Source organism: Meles meles, chromosome 5, assembly GCF_922984935.1.
Source record: "Meles meles chromosome 5, mMelMel3.1 paternal haplotype, whole genome shotgun sequence".
NCBI lineage: Eukaryota > Metazoa > Chordata > Mammalia > Carnivora > Mustelidae > Meles > Meles meles.
Genome location: NC_060070.1, coordinates 21849470 through 21871863, shown reverse-complemented (window position 1 = coordinate 21871863; position 22394 = coordinate 21849470). Strand labels below are relative to the sequence as shown.

Sequence of the window (22394 nt, the reverse complement as noted above, 5' to 3'; positions counted from 1 at the left end):
AAAAAGATAGGTGTTAGACCCTCTTTCAAGATCAGCAAACAGACTCAGGGGGAGTGAATTGCCTAAGGATATATTGTAGTTATACGGTCAAGGGATTTGGACCTAAATCTGTTTGTTGTTTAGCCACATTCACTTAGGTCCCATTCATTTTTTAATACTTTTTAAGAAGAATTTATAGACTTAATATCTTATGAGATCACTCATTTCTTTGGCAGAAAGTTGCCTTAATTTGTATTCAGTATTAATTTCTCTCTCTTTTTTTCTCTGGATCCCTTTTGTTTTAGTTTTTACAGAGTCAGTACAGGAAATTATGACTTCTGATTCTTAAGTTGGTTTTTTTTTTTTTTTTCGTGATGATAACATACTTTCAGAAAAAAAGGAAAAAAGAATGTATGTGTGGTTTCATAAATAAAGTGACACCCAGGAACTATTATGCAGGTCAACAAATAGACTACCTGTGTATGTCTTGATTCCCTTAGCACAAAAACTAAGCCCAGACTCTAGGCAGATGTTCAGTTCTTAACTACTAGGTCCCAATGATTATAATTCTGTTTCTCCCCCCTAAGCATTAGCCACTATCCTGATTTTCAGTGGTCACCATTTCTTCAGTTTGACCACATAGGCATGCATTCCTAAATATATCTCATTTTTTTAAAAAAACGTAGAAGTTGCTTAAAACCATAGATAACAGGTTAGATATTAATAGTGTTTGGGTCCTAGAAGAATGATTTGATTAAGAATACAAACTTTTCAAAAAAAAAAAAGAATACAAACTTTTCAAGAACTCAAACACAAATAATTGCTGTGCTAGTTATAATTACTACTGGCAAGTCCTTTGAGCTGTGATTCAGATTTGCTTCTAATTTGTTCCAACTCCATCCCATTCCAAAAAGTAATATCTTTTTTGTACTAATATTGTTCTAAATGTGTATTATATCCTATGGGATAAGTACAAGTGCCATTTGCCATATCATAATGTCCCTTTTGTCCCTCTTTTACAGCATGGGTAAGTTCTCTGTCCATGGGGATGATTTTCTTTTGCTGCCCAATAGCCAGTGTCTTCACAGACATGTTTGGTTGTCGGAAGACAGCTGTTGTGGGTGCCGCTGTTGGATTCATTGGACTCATGTCCAGTTCTTTTGTAAGGTAAGGACTTGGTTCTTCATGCTGCTTTTCAAGAGCTGTTAGTTACCACACAGTTGTTCCTTCAGAAACTTTGCTATTTGCAAGGAAAAAAATCCTCCTTTTCATTGCATAAGCTTTAAGCAGTATGACTTAAATAAACAGTGTTATCCAGAGTAGCAAGTCAGAGGCTTCATAATTTGAAAGCTTTTGCTTGCAGAGCTCTCCTATTTTTCATTCAATTGTGTTTTTAACCCACTGATCAGAAGCTACAAAGCTTTCAGAGGAGCAAGGGGAGATGTGATATAAATTCCAGGGGTTGAACCCACTTTCCTGTAGTTCAAGTTCTGCCTTCTTAGGAAAGCCTTCTCTAGCAGCTCCAGGTCACATCAGTATTCCTGCTCGGAATCCTTTTTACACCCACAATGCTATTTACTGACTTACACTGCACTTCAGTTTTCAGACTTCAGCAGCTGGAACGAGCTGTTACTGAGGTGAAAATTTAGAAGTGAGAGAGACTCAGGAGCAGTGAAAATGCCATCGTTTATGCTGATGTGCTGTACTCTATGGGGGAGATACGAAGCTAGTATCACCCAGCATTTGGTATTTAAAATAGTGTGCAAGAAAATGTTTCCGATTTATATCCATGGCTCTCTGGGTTTCCAACTGACAGCTTTACAGTATCATGGAATAATTGTTCGGATATCAATGTTTGTGATGATACCTTTGTCAGTACTATTTTTAGTATATGTTTTGAAAAAGGCAGAGAAATGTGTAATCTAGATTTTTCCCTTAAAAGTTAAATAAAATTAAGTTAGTCTTTAAGAAATAAGTAGCAGTTATCTGGAAAACTGCTGCTATGTGGAAAAACTAAGGAAGAATGAATGAAGTATTATTTATATTTTGTTCTATGTTATTATTTGTTTCACTAAGCAGGGCATTGTACATTTTTAATATATATATGTATATATATATATTATATAAAATATATATATATATTTTTTATATATATGTATATTTTCCAAGTACCTGGAACACATGGCTGCTAAATATATGTTATGGAATAGAGTGGAGATTCAGGAAAGGGCTATCAGAAAGAGGTAAAATTAATTTGGGAAAACCCAGGGGTGACTCTTGGGCCTCTTTTGGAGATTGTGCTAGCTGTGGGTGACTAGAGGGGGAAGGGTATTCTGGAGAGAGGATTGCCAACATGCCTTGATTTTATCAGATTCTAGAGTTCCTTATGATTACCTTAGCATATTGCTAGACTAGTATTATTGTTCAAAATTTAATTATTAACCAACTTTATCTGTGTTGGTTTCTAATAAATAATTTTCCTTTACTACTGATGTATAGTCTTTTGAATAGACTTTTCAAAAGAAAAAACTTTTAGTTTTCTTTTACTCCTTACCTTGTTTCAAAGAATGTAATAATACAATCCTTTACATTCTTAAGAGCTGTGTAATTAAGTTATTTTTGGTTAAACTATAAAATTCGTAGTCCTTTATTATTCTTTTGAAGTCTATATTGCCTTAAAACTTAACAAGGTGGGATCACTAATAACACACCTCACTTAGTCTTTCTGCACTCGGAATATAATTTCTTGTTATCTTGCACAACACTGAGAACAGTGCAGTACAGGGCGAAGGTTGGTCTATAGCCCTTAGGCCAACAAAAATGAGGTACAACTGCTTCTCTGTGCAAATGTTTCTGACATAACTTTGGGGAGAAAATGTCAAATGCAGCTTTTCCTTTGAATAGATTGCTTAGTAAGTGCCTGGGAAATCTCAATAAAATAATGAATTTCCATTGTAAAATGATAATTGTTCAAAACTTTTTTTGAGATGAGGTTTTTTGCTAGTTAGGTTAATCACTGTGTCAGTGTTACTGAAGCCCTTCCTGGCCCTGTCCTTCCTGAGTTGTGGAGAGCACAGCAGTTCTTACCGAGTGCTGCTTGGGTCACCTGAAATCCATGGAAAGAGGAGGAGAAACAAAATCACAGATTTTGGTCATTCCTGGTCATTTTTTCATATACTTGAGGCATCTTATTATCCATTCGGGCTGAATTAAAATATTTTCAGTGTCATATTCTTGATGTGTTAAGTTTTTCACCTCTTTTTGGGTAAGTCTTTATTTGTATAAAATATTTTGATGAACTAAAGCCCACTTTCCTATGAGGTTTTGTTCTACCAGGCCCTCAATACAAATAATGAAAGCACTCTTCATCTTTTCATCTTTACGCAGCTCCATCGAGCCTCTGTACCTTACCTATGGAGTCATATTTGCCTGTGGCTGCTCCTTTGCCTACCAGCCCTCCTTGGTCATTTTGGGACACTATTTCAAGAAGCGCCTCGGACTGGTGAATGGCATTGTCACCGCCGGCAGCAGCATCTTCACAATTTTGCTGCCTTTCCTCTTAAGGCTTCTGACTGACAGCGTGGGCCTCTTCCACACACTGAGGGTCCTCTGCGTCTTCATGTTTGTCCTCTTTCTCGCTGGCTTTACTTACCGACCTCTTGTTCCAAATGCCAAAGATAAAGAGAGTGGAACCAAAGGAGGCAAGAGATTCTCCCTCTTTTCCAGGAGGAAATTTAGTCCTCCAAAAAAACTTTTCAATTTTGCCATCTTCAAGGTGACAGCTTACGCAGTTTGGGCAGCTGGAATACCACTTGCACTCTTTGGATACTTTGTGCCTTATGTTCATTTGGTGAGTATCCTGCTTTGGCTTTGCTGGTAATGGATATCATGATTTCATACTGGAAAAGTTCTTAGAAGAGCAAGAGAGATCACATTGAGCTTGGCCTTAAACATTATCCTGGCTGTAATTCAGGGACTCTTGAAATTCAGGGGCCCTTAAGACAAGGTCATCACACCCGTCAGATCATTAAATAGAAGGTACGCTTCATGGTTTGCTTTGGTGTTTTTAAAATTGCCAAACCTAAATAAACAGAAACAACTTAAAAAAAAAAAAGGAAGGGAAGTTAATTGGTCACATTTTCTTTAAGTAGCTTACAAATTGTAATCAGGGACAAAGATGGTGCAATGATTTTGCCAACATCAGTTAATTATTTTTTGATAAAAAGGTACAGAAATTAGGTAAACTGTAAAAGCCAATGGGCTTGACACAAAGAAGCATTACATCTACTTGTAGGATACTTCTGGGAAAATGGGAGTTCTTTTCAGAGGATTATTGAAGTGAGAGAATTGTTAGCAAATTCCAAATGTGGGGAGAACAAGATTTCACAGGAAATTAAGAATTCAAGGGCTCAAACAATTTATATTGTTTACTTCTATCTCAGAGGCAAATTTAAGCCTCTTTATACTGATACAAGAATTAGCAGTATCTGAAGTATTTGCCCCCGGCAAAATTTGCTCAAAGTGCTTCTTATGTTTCTTCCTTTTTTTCTTACTGTTGTGGCTAAAAATGTATTTACAGTTCTACTTTTGGACATTCATGCAATTTTTCTTTAAAGTTTTGGTGGAAGTTGGTAACAGCTCAGGGAATTCTGGGCTCAAGGGGTCTGCTAGTAAACTATGTCATCAACTCTTGGTGGGTTCCTATGCTGAAGTCAGAACGAATTAAGTCAAGGAAACAGAGAAATGGTAAACAGTCCTGGATCTAAGAATAATTTTGATTTCTCAATTCCTCTTATTCTCATTTTGCCGCAAGTGTTGAAGAAGCCACTGGGATGACCAATGGGAAGCAGGGAGAAGGACTAATTTTTAGTACTCTGAGTCACTTGGCATTTTGCAGAGACTAAGGTACTAGGTAAAATGACCTAGTATGCGACCCCTGTCACATGTGTAGTATGTGACTACATCTTGACCTAATAGTCCATTTTCGTACTTTTAGGAAGGCATGTCTAAACCATCTGAAGCTATTTTTTGTTAGAATATAGATCCATTGTGGAAGAATTTCCTTTATCAACTATCTTTTCTGTAGCTTCTGTGGTTAAAACATTTGTGGTGTCCTCAAAATGAGAAGATTTTTTAAAAAATTCTTTGGTACTACAAAGTGAGCACATGCAGAGAACTCAATATCTCAGTTTTGTTACTACCAGACATTTACCTAAGGACAAGTGGTAGGTGACAGTGTAGTCATTTCTGGTAATATATTTATAACCTGTAAAATAATTTCACATATATTATTTTATCTGACCTTCACAAAAAACCTGTGAAGTGGGCAAACTAAACAGTATTAGCTCACGTTGTGCAGGCTGGAAAACAGAAGAATCATTAGCAAAGATGTTAAGTGACTTCCCGTTCCCATTCAGAGATGTTAAATGAAATAAGTATGCCCAAGGAAATTTAATAAATATGTTCTTGGTCGTCTTCTTAAAGTAAATCAAATTTCATAATGAGGGATGATTCGTTTGTCATCAGGAGGCTGTAAATCAGAGAGTACACAGAACAATAAGGTCTCTGTTAACTCTGATAAAGCCAGGTCTTTTTTCTGCTTTCCCTCCTTCCAGGTGTGTTTTCTTACAAACGTGTTGCTCTTTTTCATTTGTGATTTTCTCTTTGTCAAACTGGTATAGCACCAAAAGCCATGTCAGAGAGGAAACACCAGACAGTTAAATGCCACGTGAGCTGTTTTAGTCTTGTGTTTCATGGGTGCACGGAGTTTGTCACTGTTGTAAATTAAGGTTTAGATTGCGGATACCTACTTAATCCAGGGTTCATGGATCCAGGCTTCCCCTTAGAGGAGGAAAAGGAATCTCCCGTCATCTTTCCAAACACAAGTAGATGGTGTTCAATTCGTATTAAATCCTTTATTGGGTGTTGAAGGGAATCCACATGGGAGGTATAAGAAACCGTCAAAGGAGTATAAAATCTAGTAAACCTAATAATAAAAGCTGTTATAGTTGGTAATTTTTACATATATTATTTAATCTTTACAACAGTGGAGTACTTGTGATGTAACATCTTCATTTCGCTGATAAAAAGACTGAGGAACTGAAAGATTTAAAAACTTGCCCAGAGTCACAGAAATAGTGACTGGTAATTATTGATGTGGCACTTTTATTCCAGAAGCAGTGTTGTATCTTGGGTAAAGGTAAGGGCTCTGCAGTAACGTTTCTGGGCTGCATATTTATGGCTTCTCCCTATCCCATTTTTCTTCATTAGCTCTTGGAAACATAACTCTCTTTCACTTTTCCTCCTCCCTCTCCATCACCCCCTAGTATCTTTGCTGGTTCCTTTTTCACCCTGACCCTTAATATCAGTGTGTCCTAAGGCTTCTCCCTAGTCTTTGTATCTACTCATCCCACCCAGTGGTGTCATCCAGTCTCCTGAGTTCAGACATTGTATACATGCCAGTGACTCTGAATTTGTACTTCTCACCCAGACCTCTTTCCTAAATTCTCTACCAGACTTTTAGAACCACCTACCTACTTAATATCTCTACTTGCATGACTGCTAGGTGTTTCAGATTTAACATGTCCAACCCTAAAGTCTTACCCCTTCACAAGCCTGCTCTGCCCTCAGGAGATGGCAATGTCATCCTTCTTAGTGATCAGGCCCAAAACCTTGGCTTCACCTTGGCTCTTCTTTTTTCATGCCACACTCCTGATTCAGTCTGGAAATTCTGGTGGTTCTCCTTTCAAAATATATTCAGGATCCGCCCTCCTTTCATCATTCTCACTACTGCCCCAAAGACCAGGCCACCATCATCCATTGCCCAGATCCCTGAATTTACACATGTAGCTGGTCTCCCTGCTAACGTCCCTGCTCATTGCAGTTCTCTACATGGAGGCCACCAGTGTTCTTTCAACACATAAGTCACTCCGCTCAAAACGCTTCGTTGGCTCTCCATTTCTCTGAGAGTAAAAACTCCGGTCTGTAAGGTACTCCATCATTTGGCCCCTCTTCCCTGTCTGATCTCATCTTCTGTCTTTGCCTCACTTGCTCACTCTGCTCCTGCCACACTGCCCTGTTTGCCAGTCATCTTTTTTTTTTTTTAAGATTTTACTTTTAAGTAGCCTCTACACCCAATGTGGGCCTTGAACCCCACAACCCCAAGATCAAGAGTTTCGTGCTCCTTTGACTAAGCCAGGTGGGCACCCTGTTACTCACCTTTTAATGAGGCATACCTTGACCACTTGGTTAAAACTCCCTTCTTTCTTCTCCCCTCCACAGCATTCCAAAACCCCCATAACGCTTTTTCTTTTCTTTTTCCATAGCACCTAATACCTTCTAACATAGTACATAATTTATTTTTTATGATTATTATTTGCTATCTGTATGTATATCTCTGCTAGGATATAAGCCTTGTTGGCTGAAAATCTTTTTGTTTTGTTCAGTGAGAGATCCCAAACACCTAGCACAATGCCTAGTGCACAGCACGTCCTCAAGTATTTGTTCAGTGACTGTATTATGGGTAAGCCTAAAACAACACTATTAAGCAATTTCATTTTCTCACCATTTCAGTCTTTAATATTCTCTTTGATGCCATAATGATTTTTTACATTTTATACGTTTCTCACATAGGACCTGATGGTTTTCATAGTCATTAAACAGTGAGTAAATCAAACTCGGCAAACCTCAGAATAATTAACACTAAGGCCATCTGCTAATGGAGTAAAGAACTGATGTGTTTTGCTTTGACCCACACCTTTATATGCATATGTTGAAATTGTCACTTGATAGAAGTAGAAGAAATTTCTTTGTCTCTGTCACTATTGTAAGTGTATGAAAGGAGGAAATAGGAACGCTTGGTGGCCATCCCCATTAATTAGGAGAGCTATATAGTTGGTGTCTGCCCTACTGTGTAGCAACTGAAAATCTCAAAGAGCCTTGGGTGGAGTGTGTCAGAGTAGGGTAGGATTCAGGAACCATACCCTGAACAAAAATCTGATTTGGTAGGCACAGGGGTACCTCAGATGACAATGATAGTGTAACTTTTATCAGTGACATGCAGTGCTCCATCCTCAATACGAGGGTGAGGATATAGTTTTAATTACTTTCCCATTTCTCCATCACTACTCACTTTGAAAAGCAGCTATTGAGTACCTATGTTCTTTGACTCTAGAACATATGGTAGTTGGGTTGAATTTTAGTTTTTAAGCTTTAGACCCTTGTAGTTCTCTAGCAAAGAGAAGATAAATGACTTGTGTTGTAATCTGCAATATATGTTTATTAGCCTGTTTTCAGAAACTCCATGATAAGACAGGAATGTGTCATTTTTGTGTCAGCAAGTGATTGTTCTCAAAAGAAACTTTGATCTGGTACAAAGACCCATTTATCTGATGCTGTGATTAAAGACCCAGTCATTTGCCCGCTGACATGGCGATTAAGTGGACACCGAGTCCAGTTGTAACCAGGAATGAACAAGTTATATTTTAAAACTAGAAATGAAATTTTGAGACAAACAAGCTAATAAATGAGGCATGTGGTACCTCACAAGACCCTTTATAGCTTTGATTAATGCCACATGCTCTCATGGGTCAGTACAGGGATGTCCCTGTTTGACCTCACTGGTCAGGGCCTTCTTGTTCATATTGTGAAAGCGAGAATCTACTCCTTTCAGGGCGTTGAGCCATGCAAATGGGAAAAGTGTACATGTTTTCATCAATCTGTGGCTTCCTCAGAGGGAGAGTCAGAAAACATTTGTCAAAATTCTATAATATGTCAAAAAAATGTATAATATGTCAAGCATTTTCACAAAGTCTCATGTAACCATCGCAAGAATGAGCGTATCAAGTATAATAAGTAACTACAAACGTAAGGCTAAGGAAATGACTCTGCTAAGTTATGCCTGTTCAAGGTCACTCACTGAGTTATGCTCAGAGCTGGGATTTGAACACAGGTGTTGGACTCTGAGTCTCATGTTCTTTTTATGAAAGAGTCTGCTGTTCCTTCATCAAGTCACCTCACAGATGGAGTGCTGCCTGTTTCCCTTCCATTCTCAGAACTAAGGAAAGAGACAGTGCTGGACCCTCCCAGCCCTCAGAGCCTGCTGCCCAGCTATGGGGGGGACTGTGGAAGAAATAGGTTTCTGTTCTAATGTAATCCGAGAGAGAAGATGTCATGTAACCATATTTCCAGCCTCTTCATCTCCTCTTCTGATTTCTAGCACATTGTGAATGTGAGAAAACTGAATCACTTTTCACAATCTGTGACAAGCAGAACATGGAATATACATAGTCTTAGGTTAGGTTTTGATTTCTATACTAAACATAAAGCATGGCAGAAGAAAAAATGGACAAATGTAAAAATTTATAACAAGATCTGTCATATATTGGTTAACATAAGAAATTATAGGAAAAACGGGAAAAAATAAATTGCTTATATTTTAGTTACATATAAACTGAGGCCACTGTTAGGTCATTAGTGTCCTGAGAAGGCCCTAAAGAGTCCTTGTGTTGGAAAGCTGTTCCTTGTCTCTTCTCAATACATAAATTTCACCAGGTTTTTGTTTTGTTTTGTTTTCGTTTGTTAAAATATACTTTTGAATAACTTCAAAATTTAACTGTTATATGGATATTTGCTTATGCCTCAACTGCTTGGCTTAGTTGTTGAGGTTTGAAGAACCTAAATCAGCTGGTAAGTGTCCTATTGTGATTTTTATATCATTAAAAAGTAAGTTACTCTGATAGAAGACGAAAGGAATAGAAATCTGAATTTGAAGAATCTTCCCTCAGGCTATACTTGGACCTTGGCCTTCCGCCATATTTATCAGGTGGTTGTGACAGCTGGAGAGTGTTGTCTGATCCACTGAGAGTACTTGTCTGCTCGTTTAACCGTACCGCCCTGTTCTGGAGCGTCTTTTTGGAGAAGGCTTTGCAGACACTAGCTCCACGGATTACAGAGCATAAGAGGAAACAGGCCTGAGTTATATAATTGTACTGCAGGTGAGAGTCTCTAGCGCCCAAAGAACATTTGAGGGCTGCACATCTCTTACGTATTAGCGCCCAGACTGCCCATGCCACTGTCTGTTTTTCCTTGTGCTTTTCCTGCTTTCTGTTCCCATTACTTGTATCTAGCTTTCTGCCTTCCTCTACCCATTGGCAGCTCACCTGTAATCAGGATGTTTACATTTCCTTGTAACAAATTGGAGAAAAGCTCATTTAATGGTAGGTGATGCCTACCATTTGGAGGCAGAATTGCAAACATGGGCAGCTGCTGTGAGGTTGTGCCATCTGACTGTGTCTGCATCCGTGTCAAATGGAACAGATTCATTCCTGGAGTAGCAGGGCGAGAGCAACTGCAGCCTCCCGAGCTCCGAGCAGTTTCCAATTCCGCCCGGCCGGTCCTCATACCCACACAAGGGTTTGTTTTAAACTACCAATTGGCTTTTAAACAGATGTGACATTTATTGACTTCCCATCTTTTTATTAGTGCTCAGTTTACAAGAAACTCCCACAAACGTTATCCTTCACTGGCGTCTCAGGGCCACGCTGCGAGATCGGTGTGATGCGAGGCTCCTACCTGGAGTAGCCAGGGCTTGAGCCTGGCTCCTCTTAAGAGTGTGGCTTTTAAATAAAATGTTTACATACCTGCAAAGATATAGCAGTAATTTAGCAGTTGAAAGGGATTATACAGGTGATTTAACTGCACTTCTTAAAATTAGACTAACGGAACCAAGGCACGGAAAGGGTAAGTTGCTTGCCAGACGTCACATAGTAAAAAAAAGCAGCAGAACCAGCATAACATCTGCGATGATCCATGGAAGATAAATGGAAGCTTATCGTAGCTTAAAATGTCAACATGTACATAGTAGAAACAGAATTTTTAGGGAACAAAATAGTTTTCTCAGGTAATGTAACCCTAGTCAACTCCTCAGACTCCTTTCCCAGTCAGGGGTTGTGCCATTCTGATACATTCCAGTTCTTCAGAGATGCCAATAGCGGTTATCCTGGCTTTGTCCTCTTTCTTTTGTGAACCTCTTTAGAGCTCAGGGTCAAGGTTGTTGTGTCCCTGAGAGTGCAGGCCTCCTAGTAGGATCCTTGTAAACCAAAGGTGGTTGTGTGTTGGGCCAGAACTGGGCTGCAGGGCTGATCTCTCCTGCAACATTTATCACGGATCACGGTAAGGTTCTGACAGGGGAAAAGGGTTGAGGTCCATTAAATATCTCCAGCCTTGGGCAGGATGGTTGCCGTGCTTTGGAAATATTTTAAAACTGATTTATGATAGAATTGTATAGCATGAAGAATTTCCCCGTCAGTCTTACTTGCTCTATAATCAGATTAAACCCAAGATGGAGTTAACATTAAAATTTTGTTTTTAGTCTAGAGGCTAAACACTGGAGACTAAATACTAAATACTAGGGGCTAACGGTTTCATTTTCTCCCTTCTTTTTCTTTTTGGTTTTGGTTTATTATCCTAGTTACGTTGATTGTTACTTTGACATGTATTAGCTAATGCAGTGTTATGGTACTTTGCAGAATAAAGCATAATCACATTGTTATTTCACCAGATTTTCTAACTTAAGTACAGTTGACCCTTGAAAATGCAGGGGTGAGGGGCACTGGACCCCCATGCAGTCAAAAGTCTGCAGATAACTTTTGACTTCTTCAAACTTAAATACTAATAGCCTACTGTTGACAGGAAGCCTTGCTGATAATACATAGTTGATTAAGACATATTTTGTATATTATATATATATTTTATACTATATTCTTACAGTAAAGTAAGCTAGAGAAAATAAAATGTTAAGTTTAAAAGAGAGGGGCACCTGGCTGGCTTAGTTGGTAGAGCATGTGACTTTTGATCTTGGGATTCTGAGTTCAAGCTGGGTATAGAGATTGTTGGGTATAGAGATTGCTTAATAAATGACAGTTTAAAAAACAGTATAAGAAAATACATTTACAGTATCCTACTGTATTCATTGAAAAAAATCTGTGTATAAGTGGACCCACACAGTTCAAACCCATATTGTTCAAGGGTCAAGTGTAATTTTTATTTTTTCTATTTTTTATATAAAAATAGGCTTACAAATTCCTTTGACATGAGGATATTTCTTTGATAGTGGATTAATTTAAATATCAGGATTCATCCATTGAGATTCACTGTGTTGCTTATATACACATGTATAACACCTACATACATGGCTTGCAGGGTTTTTTGGTTGTTATGTGGTCTGGAATTGTTTCATCCATTTATTTGTTCATTTCATTTCATTCGTTTTCCTTTCCCAGTGAACTTCTAAAAAGGAGATGAAAGTATTTATTTCACACAAACATCTTTTTAAATCTCTATACCCAATGTGGGGCTTGAACTCACAACCACAAGATCAGGAGTCATATATTTTACCAACTGAGCCAGCCCAGGCACCCCACACACATAAACATTTTTTATTATTATTATTAATTTAGTGTCAAGGTTAGAATTTAGTGATTCATCAGTTCATATAGCACCTGGTACTCAATACATCTCCTTAATGCCCATCCTCCCACCCAGCACCCCTCCAGCAACCCTTAGTTTTTTTTTAAGATTTTATTTATTTATTTGAGAGCATGAGTGAGCATAGAGAGCATGAGTGGGGGTGGAGAGGCAGAGGGAGAAGGAGAAGCAGGCTGATATGAGGCTTGATCTGGGGACCCTGGGATCATGACCTGATCTGAAGGCAGATGCTTAACCAACTGAGCCAACCAGGAGCTCCTGTTTTGTACATTTTTGTTTCAATTCTCCCAACAACCTTCTATGAGGAAAGCAACACTAATACTGAACAGATTAAGAACATTGAAGATTGGAGAGGTTTTATTTCGCTCGCGTGGTAGGGCTGTCACTAGAATTAGAATGGGTTATTCCCCATTATTCTGATGGGATTTTTGTTGCATGTGTGTGTCTTCCTCTAATGATAACTCACTTGAACAGATTCGAGCATTCTTTCATTTGACAAATATTCACTGAGCACCTGCTGGGTGCCATTGGCATTATAGGTGCAGGGATGCCGTGGTGAGAACAGATAAAATCTCTGCTCTCACAGAGCTTGATAATAAACAAGTAAACCAGGTAGTTTTCAAACAATGATATTTTCTTCGAAGAAAGTAAAATGCAATGGAAGGTGATGGTGGGAGGTCACTTCAGTTTGGGAAGTCAGGGGCAACCTCTTTGAGGAGGAGACAGTAAGTGTGTGGCCCAATTGGTGGAGGGCAGAATTAGAAATGTGGAAGATACTAAAAATAAGACTGCTTCCTGTTGCCCTTGAGAAGCCTATGACAGAGAATCTCTCTAGGTTCTATCTATAAGACCAGCCAACAGTTGATGAATTTTTTATCCAACTTATTTTTAGCTGGTGTATTGGAATCTGCATGTGGAAAATTTAAAAATTCTTGCATCGGGCCCAAACATTGCCTTTTTTTTTTTTTTTTCCAGATACTTTACTTACTAGTTACAGTTTCTAAAAATGCAGTGCTCTTCCTCCGTTCGCATGTGGTTATTACGGTACTGATTAGACCTCTCCTCTCCTTCACCTTACCCCACTTTTTTCAGATTTTTTCCAGTAGTGCTTTTCTCGCTTTTCTAACCTCACATTTATTTTCCTGCAGATCTCAACATCTGCTGCAATTTGACTACTCAGGTTAGTGAAAATTTGCCCATTTATGAGTTTTGTGCCGCAGGCAGTAGTCACCAGTATTCTCCTACTTCAGATGAATAAGGATCTTTACTTCTGGCCACTTACGATTCAAAATGGTGGACGTTAAATAGCTACGGAACACTCATCAGAACAAGCTAGTTGGGGTTTTTTTGTTGTTTTGTGAGGGTTTTTTTCCCCTCTTTCAAAGTGTAATATACTAATGTAGGAACTTGATAGGATAGGACAGAATACATAAGAAGCCTAGAAAACTGATCATTTACAGATAAGTAAGCTAAAACAGAGCTGCTGCTTTTAGTAAGGCAGTAAGTTGTCATGCGTTCCAAATTGTATTCAGTTAGACAAAAATAAGTATTTGTAGAATTCAGCAGTAGCTTTCAGAAGTGATACATGGTTTATGCAGTCATGAAAATTATCCCCAGAATATACGCTCCAAACTCCTAAGAGATTTTGAATTTATGGGAGAGAAAGAAATCCACAGACATCTTTTTAAGTTCAATTGAAACCAGCAATAGCATCTTTTTGTCAGGCTCTTATACTCTATAATGAATTCAGTGTAAGTATGGGAAAGGCTGGTGAAAACTGTGGCTTTTTCTACAAAATATATTGGGGGGTTTTGTGTGGGAATTGTTACACCTCAGGAAATGGTAAAGAATAAAGGGGTAAAGTAGACTGGATGCATCAAAGGGCAGGAGCAGAGCCCCCTTTCCTTTGTTCCCTCTCTAGCACCTGGCCTGTGTGTGGCGCTTAAAATATTTGGGGGCCAATTTCACCCTGGGTTTGTGGATTGGCTGAATGGCTGAAGTATGTGTTCTACGAATTTCTCTACTTGTGACTACTTCTCATTCTAATAGCACTTTATTTAAGTTCTTTTTTCTTTTGATCTTCAGTGTAATAGACCTTGAAGGTGTAACAGTTTTCTTTCACTCTTATAGGGAAAGACATTAGTTGGTTTGGAGACTTTGTCGGGTCACACCCCCCCCACACACACACAGTGTAAGGGTAGGGTTAAATAATAGAAATAAAATACCTTGTCTAGTTGCAGTGTGGAGCAATTTAAAGGTAGGGAAATCCAGTGGTAAGAGGTACATAGTGCTGAGGTGAGATGGTACCTCCTAGGCCTTGTCCCTTCTCCTAGCTGCTTCCAGAAGATTCAGATGACCATGGATGACCACAGCCCAGCAACCCCTGGCCATGCCTCTCTTGACCCTTGCACCCATCTGTGGAGTTTAAAATATCACCATATATTGATGATTGAATCTGTGAAACATTTTAATAGCCTCAACGTAAGTCAAGTGTGCCTGTGCTTACTTAATTGTGTCTCTATTTACATGAACACATGGTTTTCTTTTCTATGTTTCCTGCTCCTCAGGAGCTGCCTCAGGGACTTTCCACAGTTTGTTGCCAGGTGTTGCTTTGTTCCTACACTTTAGCTTGCAGGACACTGAATCCTGGGGTCAGGATTATTGATCCTAGTGTCCCTGTCCCCCCTCTTCCTTGTGAGGTGCTTTTTGAGCTCTGCAGCACGTTTACCTTCGCAGCAACCCTGTCCCGTATCTAGAGCCGTGTGTCAGGCCCAGGACCTCCTTTTCTCTCCTGAAATAAAATACCTGGGTCATAAAAGCTAACTGTATACATAATTTAATGAAAATAATGCCTTTATAGAAGAAGATAATAAGTAATTTTTCATTAAGTCACATGTATTTTAAAAGTTGATGTGGGGTGTTCCAGTCAGATGAGGGGACACCAAATGTGGAGCATCCCAATTGGGTGGGGGCTGGTGGCGTAGGTGTGCAAGAATTCCAAAGCAGAACAAAGGAGATAGAAGGTTCCTGCTTACACTGCAAGGGAGCAGTGGGCAGGACAGCAAAGGAGGGACTGTCTGTGATGAGGCAGTGGTGAGGAGCCAGAGTTATAAGGCAGAGGGAGGGAATATGGGAACATATGGAATTTTCCCTTTTTTGGTAACCTTAGGACTGTGCCTGGTTATAATGATCAGTGAGGGCCTATGGCTAGTTCAAAGTGAGTCACTTAATGAGCCTGTTTGAGTCAGCTCGGTGGTCAGTGGTCACTGTGGGCCCTTTTGCCTTGCTCAGGTTTCTATTGCTCAAGCCTGTTGCCTAAAAGTGGCCTCCGGATCCCCCTGCTGACAGAGCGATAGTGACAGATCTTTGGCATTTGGCGGGGAGGTCTCATCTCCAGGAGCTTCTCACTGCTGAATGAGGGGCATAGAGATGTCCTTAGCTATGGGTCAGTATTGGTCAGTTGGGAATTTATATGTAGGAATTATAAAAGGCAGAGGCAGCCAAATCCAAGCTAAACAGCATGTATGAATCTCCCTGAGCAGAAAAGATCATCTGTCAGCTCAAAGTTATGACGGTAAAGGAATCTTAACACCGGGTGGAGAGACATCAGAAAAGACATCAAAGTAGTAACAGTAGTAGTAGTAGTAGTGGTAGTAGTGGTAGTGATATTGTTATTATGGGAAAGAGAAGCGCAAACAAAACACCTTTGATAGTTGATGAAAATCTTCCTCTAGTCCAGGAGTTTAACCCATTAAAGGAGAGAGGATCGTTTAAAGAACTAATCTGAATATTCATGTCTCCTGGTAACCCTGTCGCATTTTTGTGGTAATCTGGAGAATATATATAACAGTTTGTTTTAATAGAGCATAGATTTCTCCTTGAGCTGCAGCAGGGTATCAAGGGCCATTTGGTTTCAGAGGGCCACGTTTCGAATTTGTGAGTAACTGCGTGTTGGGTGTAGTTAAAGGTGGCCGTTCTATGCTTGACTAAAGCCTCTACTTGGAATTTTACATCAATAGAGGTGGCTACAGGATAAAACCATCAAGAAGCTCTCTTTGAGGTCTAGGCTTTACAAATACCCTAATATGAAGAATCACTGGCAAGTGGGAGGAGACTTGTCTGGGGATATGGGCATCCCCAAGGATATCATCCAATATAAGTGGATATATAGGAAATACATAAGGAAAGCGGGGCCATTCATTATCTCCACAAGTCCATAGTTAACTTCATGGAGTGGGATATACTTCAGCTTTTAAGGAGTGATTTTGTCCTCCCAGCCACACAGGAGTGGTCAAAGTGAGAGTTATACAGTTGTTGGGGAATCCATCCCATTTTCCAGCTGTTCAAATAATCATATGCCCACTGGGTCCTGTTATTATCCCCACCCACAGAATAACAAGCATGAAGATTGTCTGTACATGAGCTGTTGTGGCAGTTTCTCTGAAGTTTACCTCAGGTTGTCTAGATTAGGCAAACAACAAACATTTAAAGACAGTTAATTGGGGGTGCCTGGGTGGCCCAGGTGGTTAGGCGTCTGATACTTGATTTCAGCTCAGGTTATGATCTCAGGGTTGTGAGACGAAGGCCCACATCAGACTTCATGCTGGGCATGGAGCCTGCTTTACATTCTCTCTCTCCTTCCCTCTGCCCCCTCAATAAAAAACAAAGACAGTTAATCAAAACTAGAATCTAATCCATAAGGATGCATTACTGAAACATAATTTTTCTCTCTGAATTCACCCTTATTTACAGATAGCTAAATCAAGACTAATTCATTTATTTGTTTGAAGTTTTATTTAAGTAATCTCTACACCTAGCATGGGGCTTGAACTCATGACTACAAGTTCGCATGCTCCAATAACTGAGCCAGCCAGACACCCTAAGACTAATTTGTTTGTAAAACAAGCCCAGTTTAACTCACTTGACCTAACTGGAAATATAAATCAAAACCACAATGAAATGCCACCTCACACCAGTCAGAATGGCTAAAATTAAGTCAGGAAGTAACAGATGTTGGCAAGGATACGGAGAAAAGGAAACCCTCTTACACTGTTGGTGGGAGTACAAGCTGGTACAGCTGCTCTGGAAGACAGTATGGAGGTTCCTCAAAAAGTTGTAAGTACAGCTGTCCTATGACACAGCAATTGCACTACTGGGTATTTACCCTGAAGATACAAATGTAGTGACCCAAAGGGGCACCTGCACCCCAATGTTTATAGCAGCAATGTCCACAATAGCCAAACTATGGAAAGAGTCCAAAAGCCCATCAACAGATGAATGAAAGAAGATGTGGTATATATATATTGAAATATTAGCCATGAAAAAATGAAATCTTGACATTTGCAACAACATGGATAGAATGGGAGGGTATTATGCTTAGTGAAATAAGTCCATCAGAGAAAGACAATTATATGATCTCACTGATATGTGGAACTTAAGAAACAAAGCAGGATCATAAGGGAAGAGAGGAAAAAAATAAGATGAAATCAGAAAGGGAGACAAACCATAAGAGACTCTTAATCATAGGAAACAAACTGAGGGTTGCTGGAGAGGAGGTGGGGGCATGGGGTAACTCTGCTGGACATTAAGGAGGGCAGTGATGTAATGAGCACTGGGTATTATATAAGACTGATGAATCAATGACCTCTACCTCTGAAACTATTAATACATTATATGTTAATTCAATTTAAATTTTAAAAATTAGATACATACATACAAAAAAAAACCCGAACAAACTTGGCCTAATTATTTATATAAACTCAGTAAGAATAGTGATTGATCAAATAGATCCTTTAAATCCAGTTTTGCTGGAACTTTTATAAGGAATCTCTAGATTGAACTTATAATAGAATTTCTAGGCCAGAAGCCAAGCCAAATATGTGCTATTAGACATATGTGCCTGCAGTACCTGTAGATTTAGGGAAATTCCTCTTCTTGAGGTTCCTGCATCTTCCAGGAAGTGACATTCTTAACTCACCTGGTAAAGCTGCGGGGAACTCTGTAAGCAAGGTATCCAGCCAACATTTCCAACAGGCTTTATGGCTCCATGGTGTTAGCCTTATTCCTTAAAGGGGTTTGGTCATATTGGAGGCTGTGCATGTCTCTCTCAAATATGACATTCTAGTCAAAGCCTTGGTAAAATAACCAATGTTTCCAATGGTGTCCTGTTACAAGGAGGACAGATTCTTACTGATCTTGTGCAAATAACTATAATTGTCATGAGAGGAAGAATACTGAGTGAGAATTTTGGAATTTCAGAAAGTTCAGGTGGGGAGAAAAAAGGTTTCCATTTGTTCACAAGGGAATGCTTTATCAAACCTCTGTAAGTCATATATATTTTAAGAGAAAATTTCCTTAATCTGGAAGAGCAAACATTAGAGAATCAGCAATGTTTTAAACAAGAGTCACTAAAACTATAATCATCTTCCTGAATTCACTTAGTCCCACGTGACTAATTCTTCTTCAGTTGGAATGCAGCTTTTTTTGGTTGGTTCTGGAAATTCTTACCCATTTTAATTTTATGATTTTAAAGACCTCAAAAACCTCTATTTGTCAAAAGTCTTTTTTATGAATCTCCTTGAGGACAAAACTCATTTTGCAAGAGCAACAGAACAACTATAAATGACAAAAAAAAAAAAAAAACAACCCACAAAACTCTCAGAAATGGACATGGTTGAAGATCTGATATGAAAGTTCATTATAATGCAGCAGACCAGGAAATCTGGTTATTTCTGTGACACCTAGCATTTTAATAATTAGAATGTCACGTGATGACCCTATACTAAAACATTTTGAAACTTCAGGGATTTCATATAATTTCTAAATTCTGGATTAAGTTAACATACCAGCTTCTGAATTAAGTTAACGTACTGAATAAACAAGCTCAGTCAAAAAGATTTCATTTAGAATTTGAATCTTGGGAATTTTGCTTAAGAAAAAAATCAGAGTTATAAAGTGCCTGACTAAATAGGATTACAGATCATTACAACACTTAAAACTTATTTACCCAAGGTGGCAATGAGAGATTCCAAAGAGGGTTAAAAGTTGGTTACAGAGTAAAAAAGAGGGTTACAGAGTTGTTAGCCAAACTTAGCTCCTTTAATATTGAGAAGTTTTAGTTCTCTTAAGTAACCAAAGACCCAACAAAGACAAAACAGAAACTTTGGTTTTCTGGACAGATACAGAGAAAACAAAAACAACCTCTTCCATTTTCTTATCAAGAGCAGACTTAACAATCCAAGAAAACTCTTTTTTTTTTTTTTTAGATTTTATTTATTTATTTGACAGCACAAACGGGGGGAGTGGGAGCAGAGAAGGAGAAGCAGACTCCCCGCTGAGCAGGGATCCCAATGTGGGGCTCGATGCCAGGAGCCTGGGATCACGACCTGAGCTGAAGGCAAATGCTTAACTGACTGAGCCACCCAGGCGGCCCCAAAATCCCTTTAAAAAAATTGTTTTAGAGTTTGCACATTCATGTGGGGGCAGGGGTAGAGTGGAAGGGGGTAGAGGGAGGGAGAGAGAGAGAGAAAAGCAAACTCCCCACTGAGTGAGGAGCATGACATGGGGCTCCATCTCACGACCCTGAGACCATGACCTAGTCAAAATCAAGAGTTGGATGCTTAACCGACTGAGCCACCCAGGTGTCCCAAAATTCTTTACTAAAGCTTTCCCTTCATAGGACATTCTCCCAATAAGGCACAAAGCATGTTTTCTTACATACCCAGGTATCTTTAGTTTCTCTGCAATGAGAAGCCAAAAGCATAAACCTATATTTAGTAATCAGTACTTGAATATTTTATCTTATTTGGAAATGACTTCACTGTCCAATGATTTCATTTTATCATTGAAGCAAAACGTGAAAGTTTCAGGTTACCACAGACTTTGCAAGCTATACACAGGGTCAGATGGGCCATGAAACTGAGCAAGATAAATTCTACAGTTTTTATGGAGGTCAGGATTTTGGGGACAATGTCGTGGAGCCTTGTGCCTACGAGACTTCCAACCATTTGCAAGTGTTCCAGCAAAAGAGGCCAAGTTAGAAAATAGTATTATAAGAAAGGGTTCTGTGGAGGAGCCATACCTCTTGATCTTGATCTGTACTGAGGCCAGGAAATGTTATGTAAAAAGACGAAATGTTTTTCCTCAGGCTTTGGGGGTCAAATTTGTAATTTTTTCCAGTATTTTTTTCTCCCAGAAGTATGCTTTCTTTTTTTTTATGTTTAATTTTTAATTTTTTAAATTAACATAAAATGTATTATTTGTTTCAGGGGTATAGGTCTGTAGATTTGTTCCAGTTTTAAAGAATACAGCCCAAGAGTGAGTCCAAAGGAATAGAGGAGGCTTGTCCCAGAGTGGGAAAGACTGCTGCCAATTTCCAAAGAGCTGTCCCACCAAAAGGAATGAAACTGACTTCTTTCTTTCTTTCAAGATTTTATTTATTTATTTGACACAAAGAGAAAGATCACAAGTAGGTGGAGAGAGGGCGAAGCAGGCTCCCTCCTGGGGCTCAGTCCCAGGACCCTGACCATGACCTGAGCTGAAGGCAGAGGCTTAACCCTCTGAGCCACTCAGGTGCCCCAAAACTCTGACTTCTGGTCACAGTTTCAGTCAGGGCTTCCCACTGACCTGAAAAATATGGGACCTTATGCAGGGCAACTGACCCTACTGGGGCAACCCACCAAGGAGAGGGCGAATGGCAATTGCAGTCCTTGCCGGGGTGTCCCCTGCAACAGGGAAAGCCGGACACACGGTGGGCAGGGTTGGAAAAAGAAGGGAGAGAACTCACCCCTCAGATGTGTGGAAATGTGTTTTGCCTATAGGTCAAGACGGCAGCTGGATCTGCCAGAACAAAGGGAAAAAGGGAAGCAAGGTAGCTGAGAGTTAACCAGTCTCAAGAAAGGGTCCCAACTGAATCTCTAAGGTATGCCCGTTCACCCTAGATGAGCTGAAGATGGAGTGGGAGGGGAGCGGGAAGGGATCCTTCACCCTCACAGGCATGGGCAATCCAACCTGTTTGCCCTCAGACCTTCAGATTGCAACAGGGAGCCATCTGGGTCAGAGACATTCAGTTGCCTGGGGAGTACTAGGGTTGGTTGCCAAAGGACTGAAAAGAAAAAGGAGAGGGAGGGAAGGATCCCTCACCCTTTCAGGCAAGGATGGTCTGGCGTGTTCCCCATGGGGCTTCAGATCCTCACCAAGAGTAACTTTGGTCAGAGGTTACGAGAGTCAGGTCCATTGTGGGAAAGTCCTGAGAAGTTCCTGGAGAATCTGGAGAGAGTCCAGAGCTGACAGAGGGTCCCCATACTGACCACCAAATGTGGGGCATTCCGGCCGGGTGGGGGCCAGTGGCACAGGTGTGAGAGAATTCACCTAAGGCAGAACAAAGGAGATAGAAATTTGTTGAATACAGTGCAGGGGAGGAGTGGGCAGGACAGCAAAGGAGGGACTGTCTTCCAACAAGGTGGTGGTGGTGCGCCAGTTACAGGGCAGAGTGAAGGACTGTGGGAACTTAGTTTCCTTTTTTGGTAATCTTGCTTGTGCTTGGTTGTAATGGTCAGTTAGGGCCTAATGGCTGTTTCAAGGTGGGTCACTTAACGAGCTTGTTTGGGTCAGCCTGGTGGTCGGTGGTCACTGTGAACCCTTTTGCCTTGCTCAGGTTTCCATTGCTCAAGCCTGTTGCCTAAAAGCAGCCTCTAGCGTTAATGCTTGGGCTACAGGCTACAACGTGCAAGAAACTTGAAGACATTCTGCTGAGTGAAATAAGCCATAGAAGGTCAAATACCGAGGTACCCAGAGTAGTCACATTCATAGAAACAAGGTAGAAGGTGGTTGCCAGGGGCTTGGGGAAATTTCATGGAAACAGTGTTTCAGTCTGGGAAAATGAGAATGTTCTGGGGATGGCTGGTGGTGATAGCGGCACAGGGTAAGTG

General features: G+C 39.9%; 1 protein-coding gene across 2 annotated transcripts in view; it reads left to right on the top strand.

The window, feature by feature from the left end:
* Positions 1-22394, top strand: part of SLC16A10 (solute carrier family 16 member 10) — a 124851-nt gene that overhangs the window by 76692 nt on the left and 25765 nt on the right. For both annotated transcript variants that reach the window (XM_046004445.1, XM_046004443.1), the window contains 2 exons: positions 1002-1146; positions 3367-3829. In XM_046004445.1, the coding sequence (XP_045860401.1) occupies positions 1002-1146; positions 3367-3829 (608 nt within the window). The remainder of the gene's footprint in view (positions 1-1001; positions 1147-3366; positions 3830-22394) is intronic.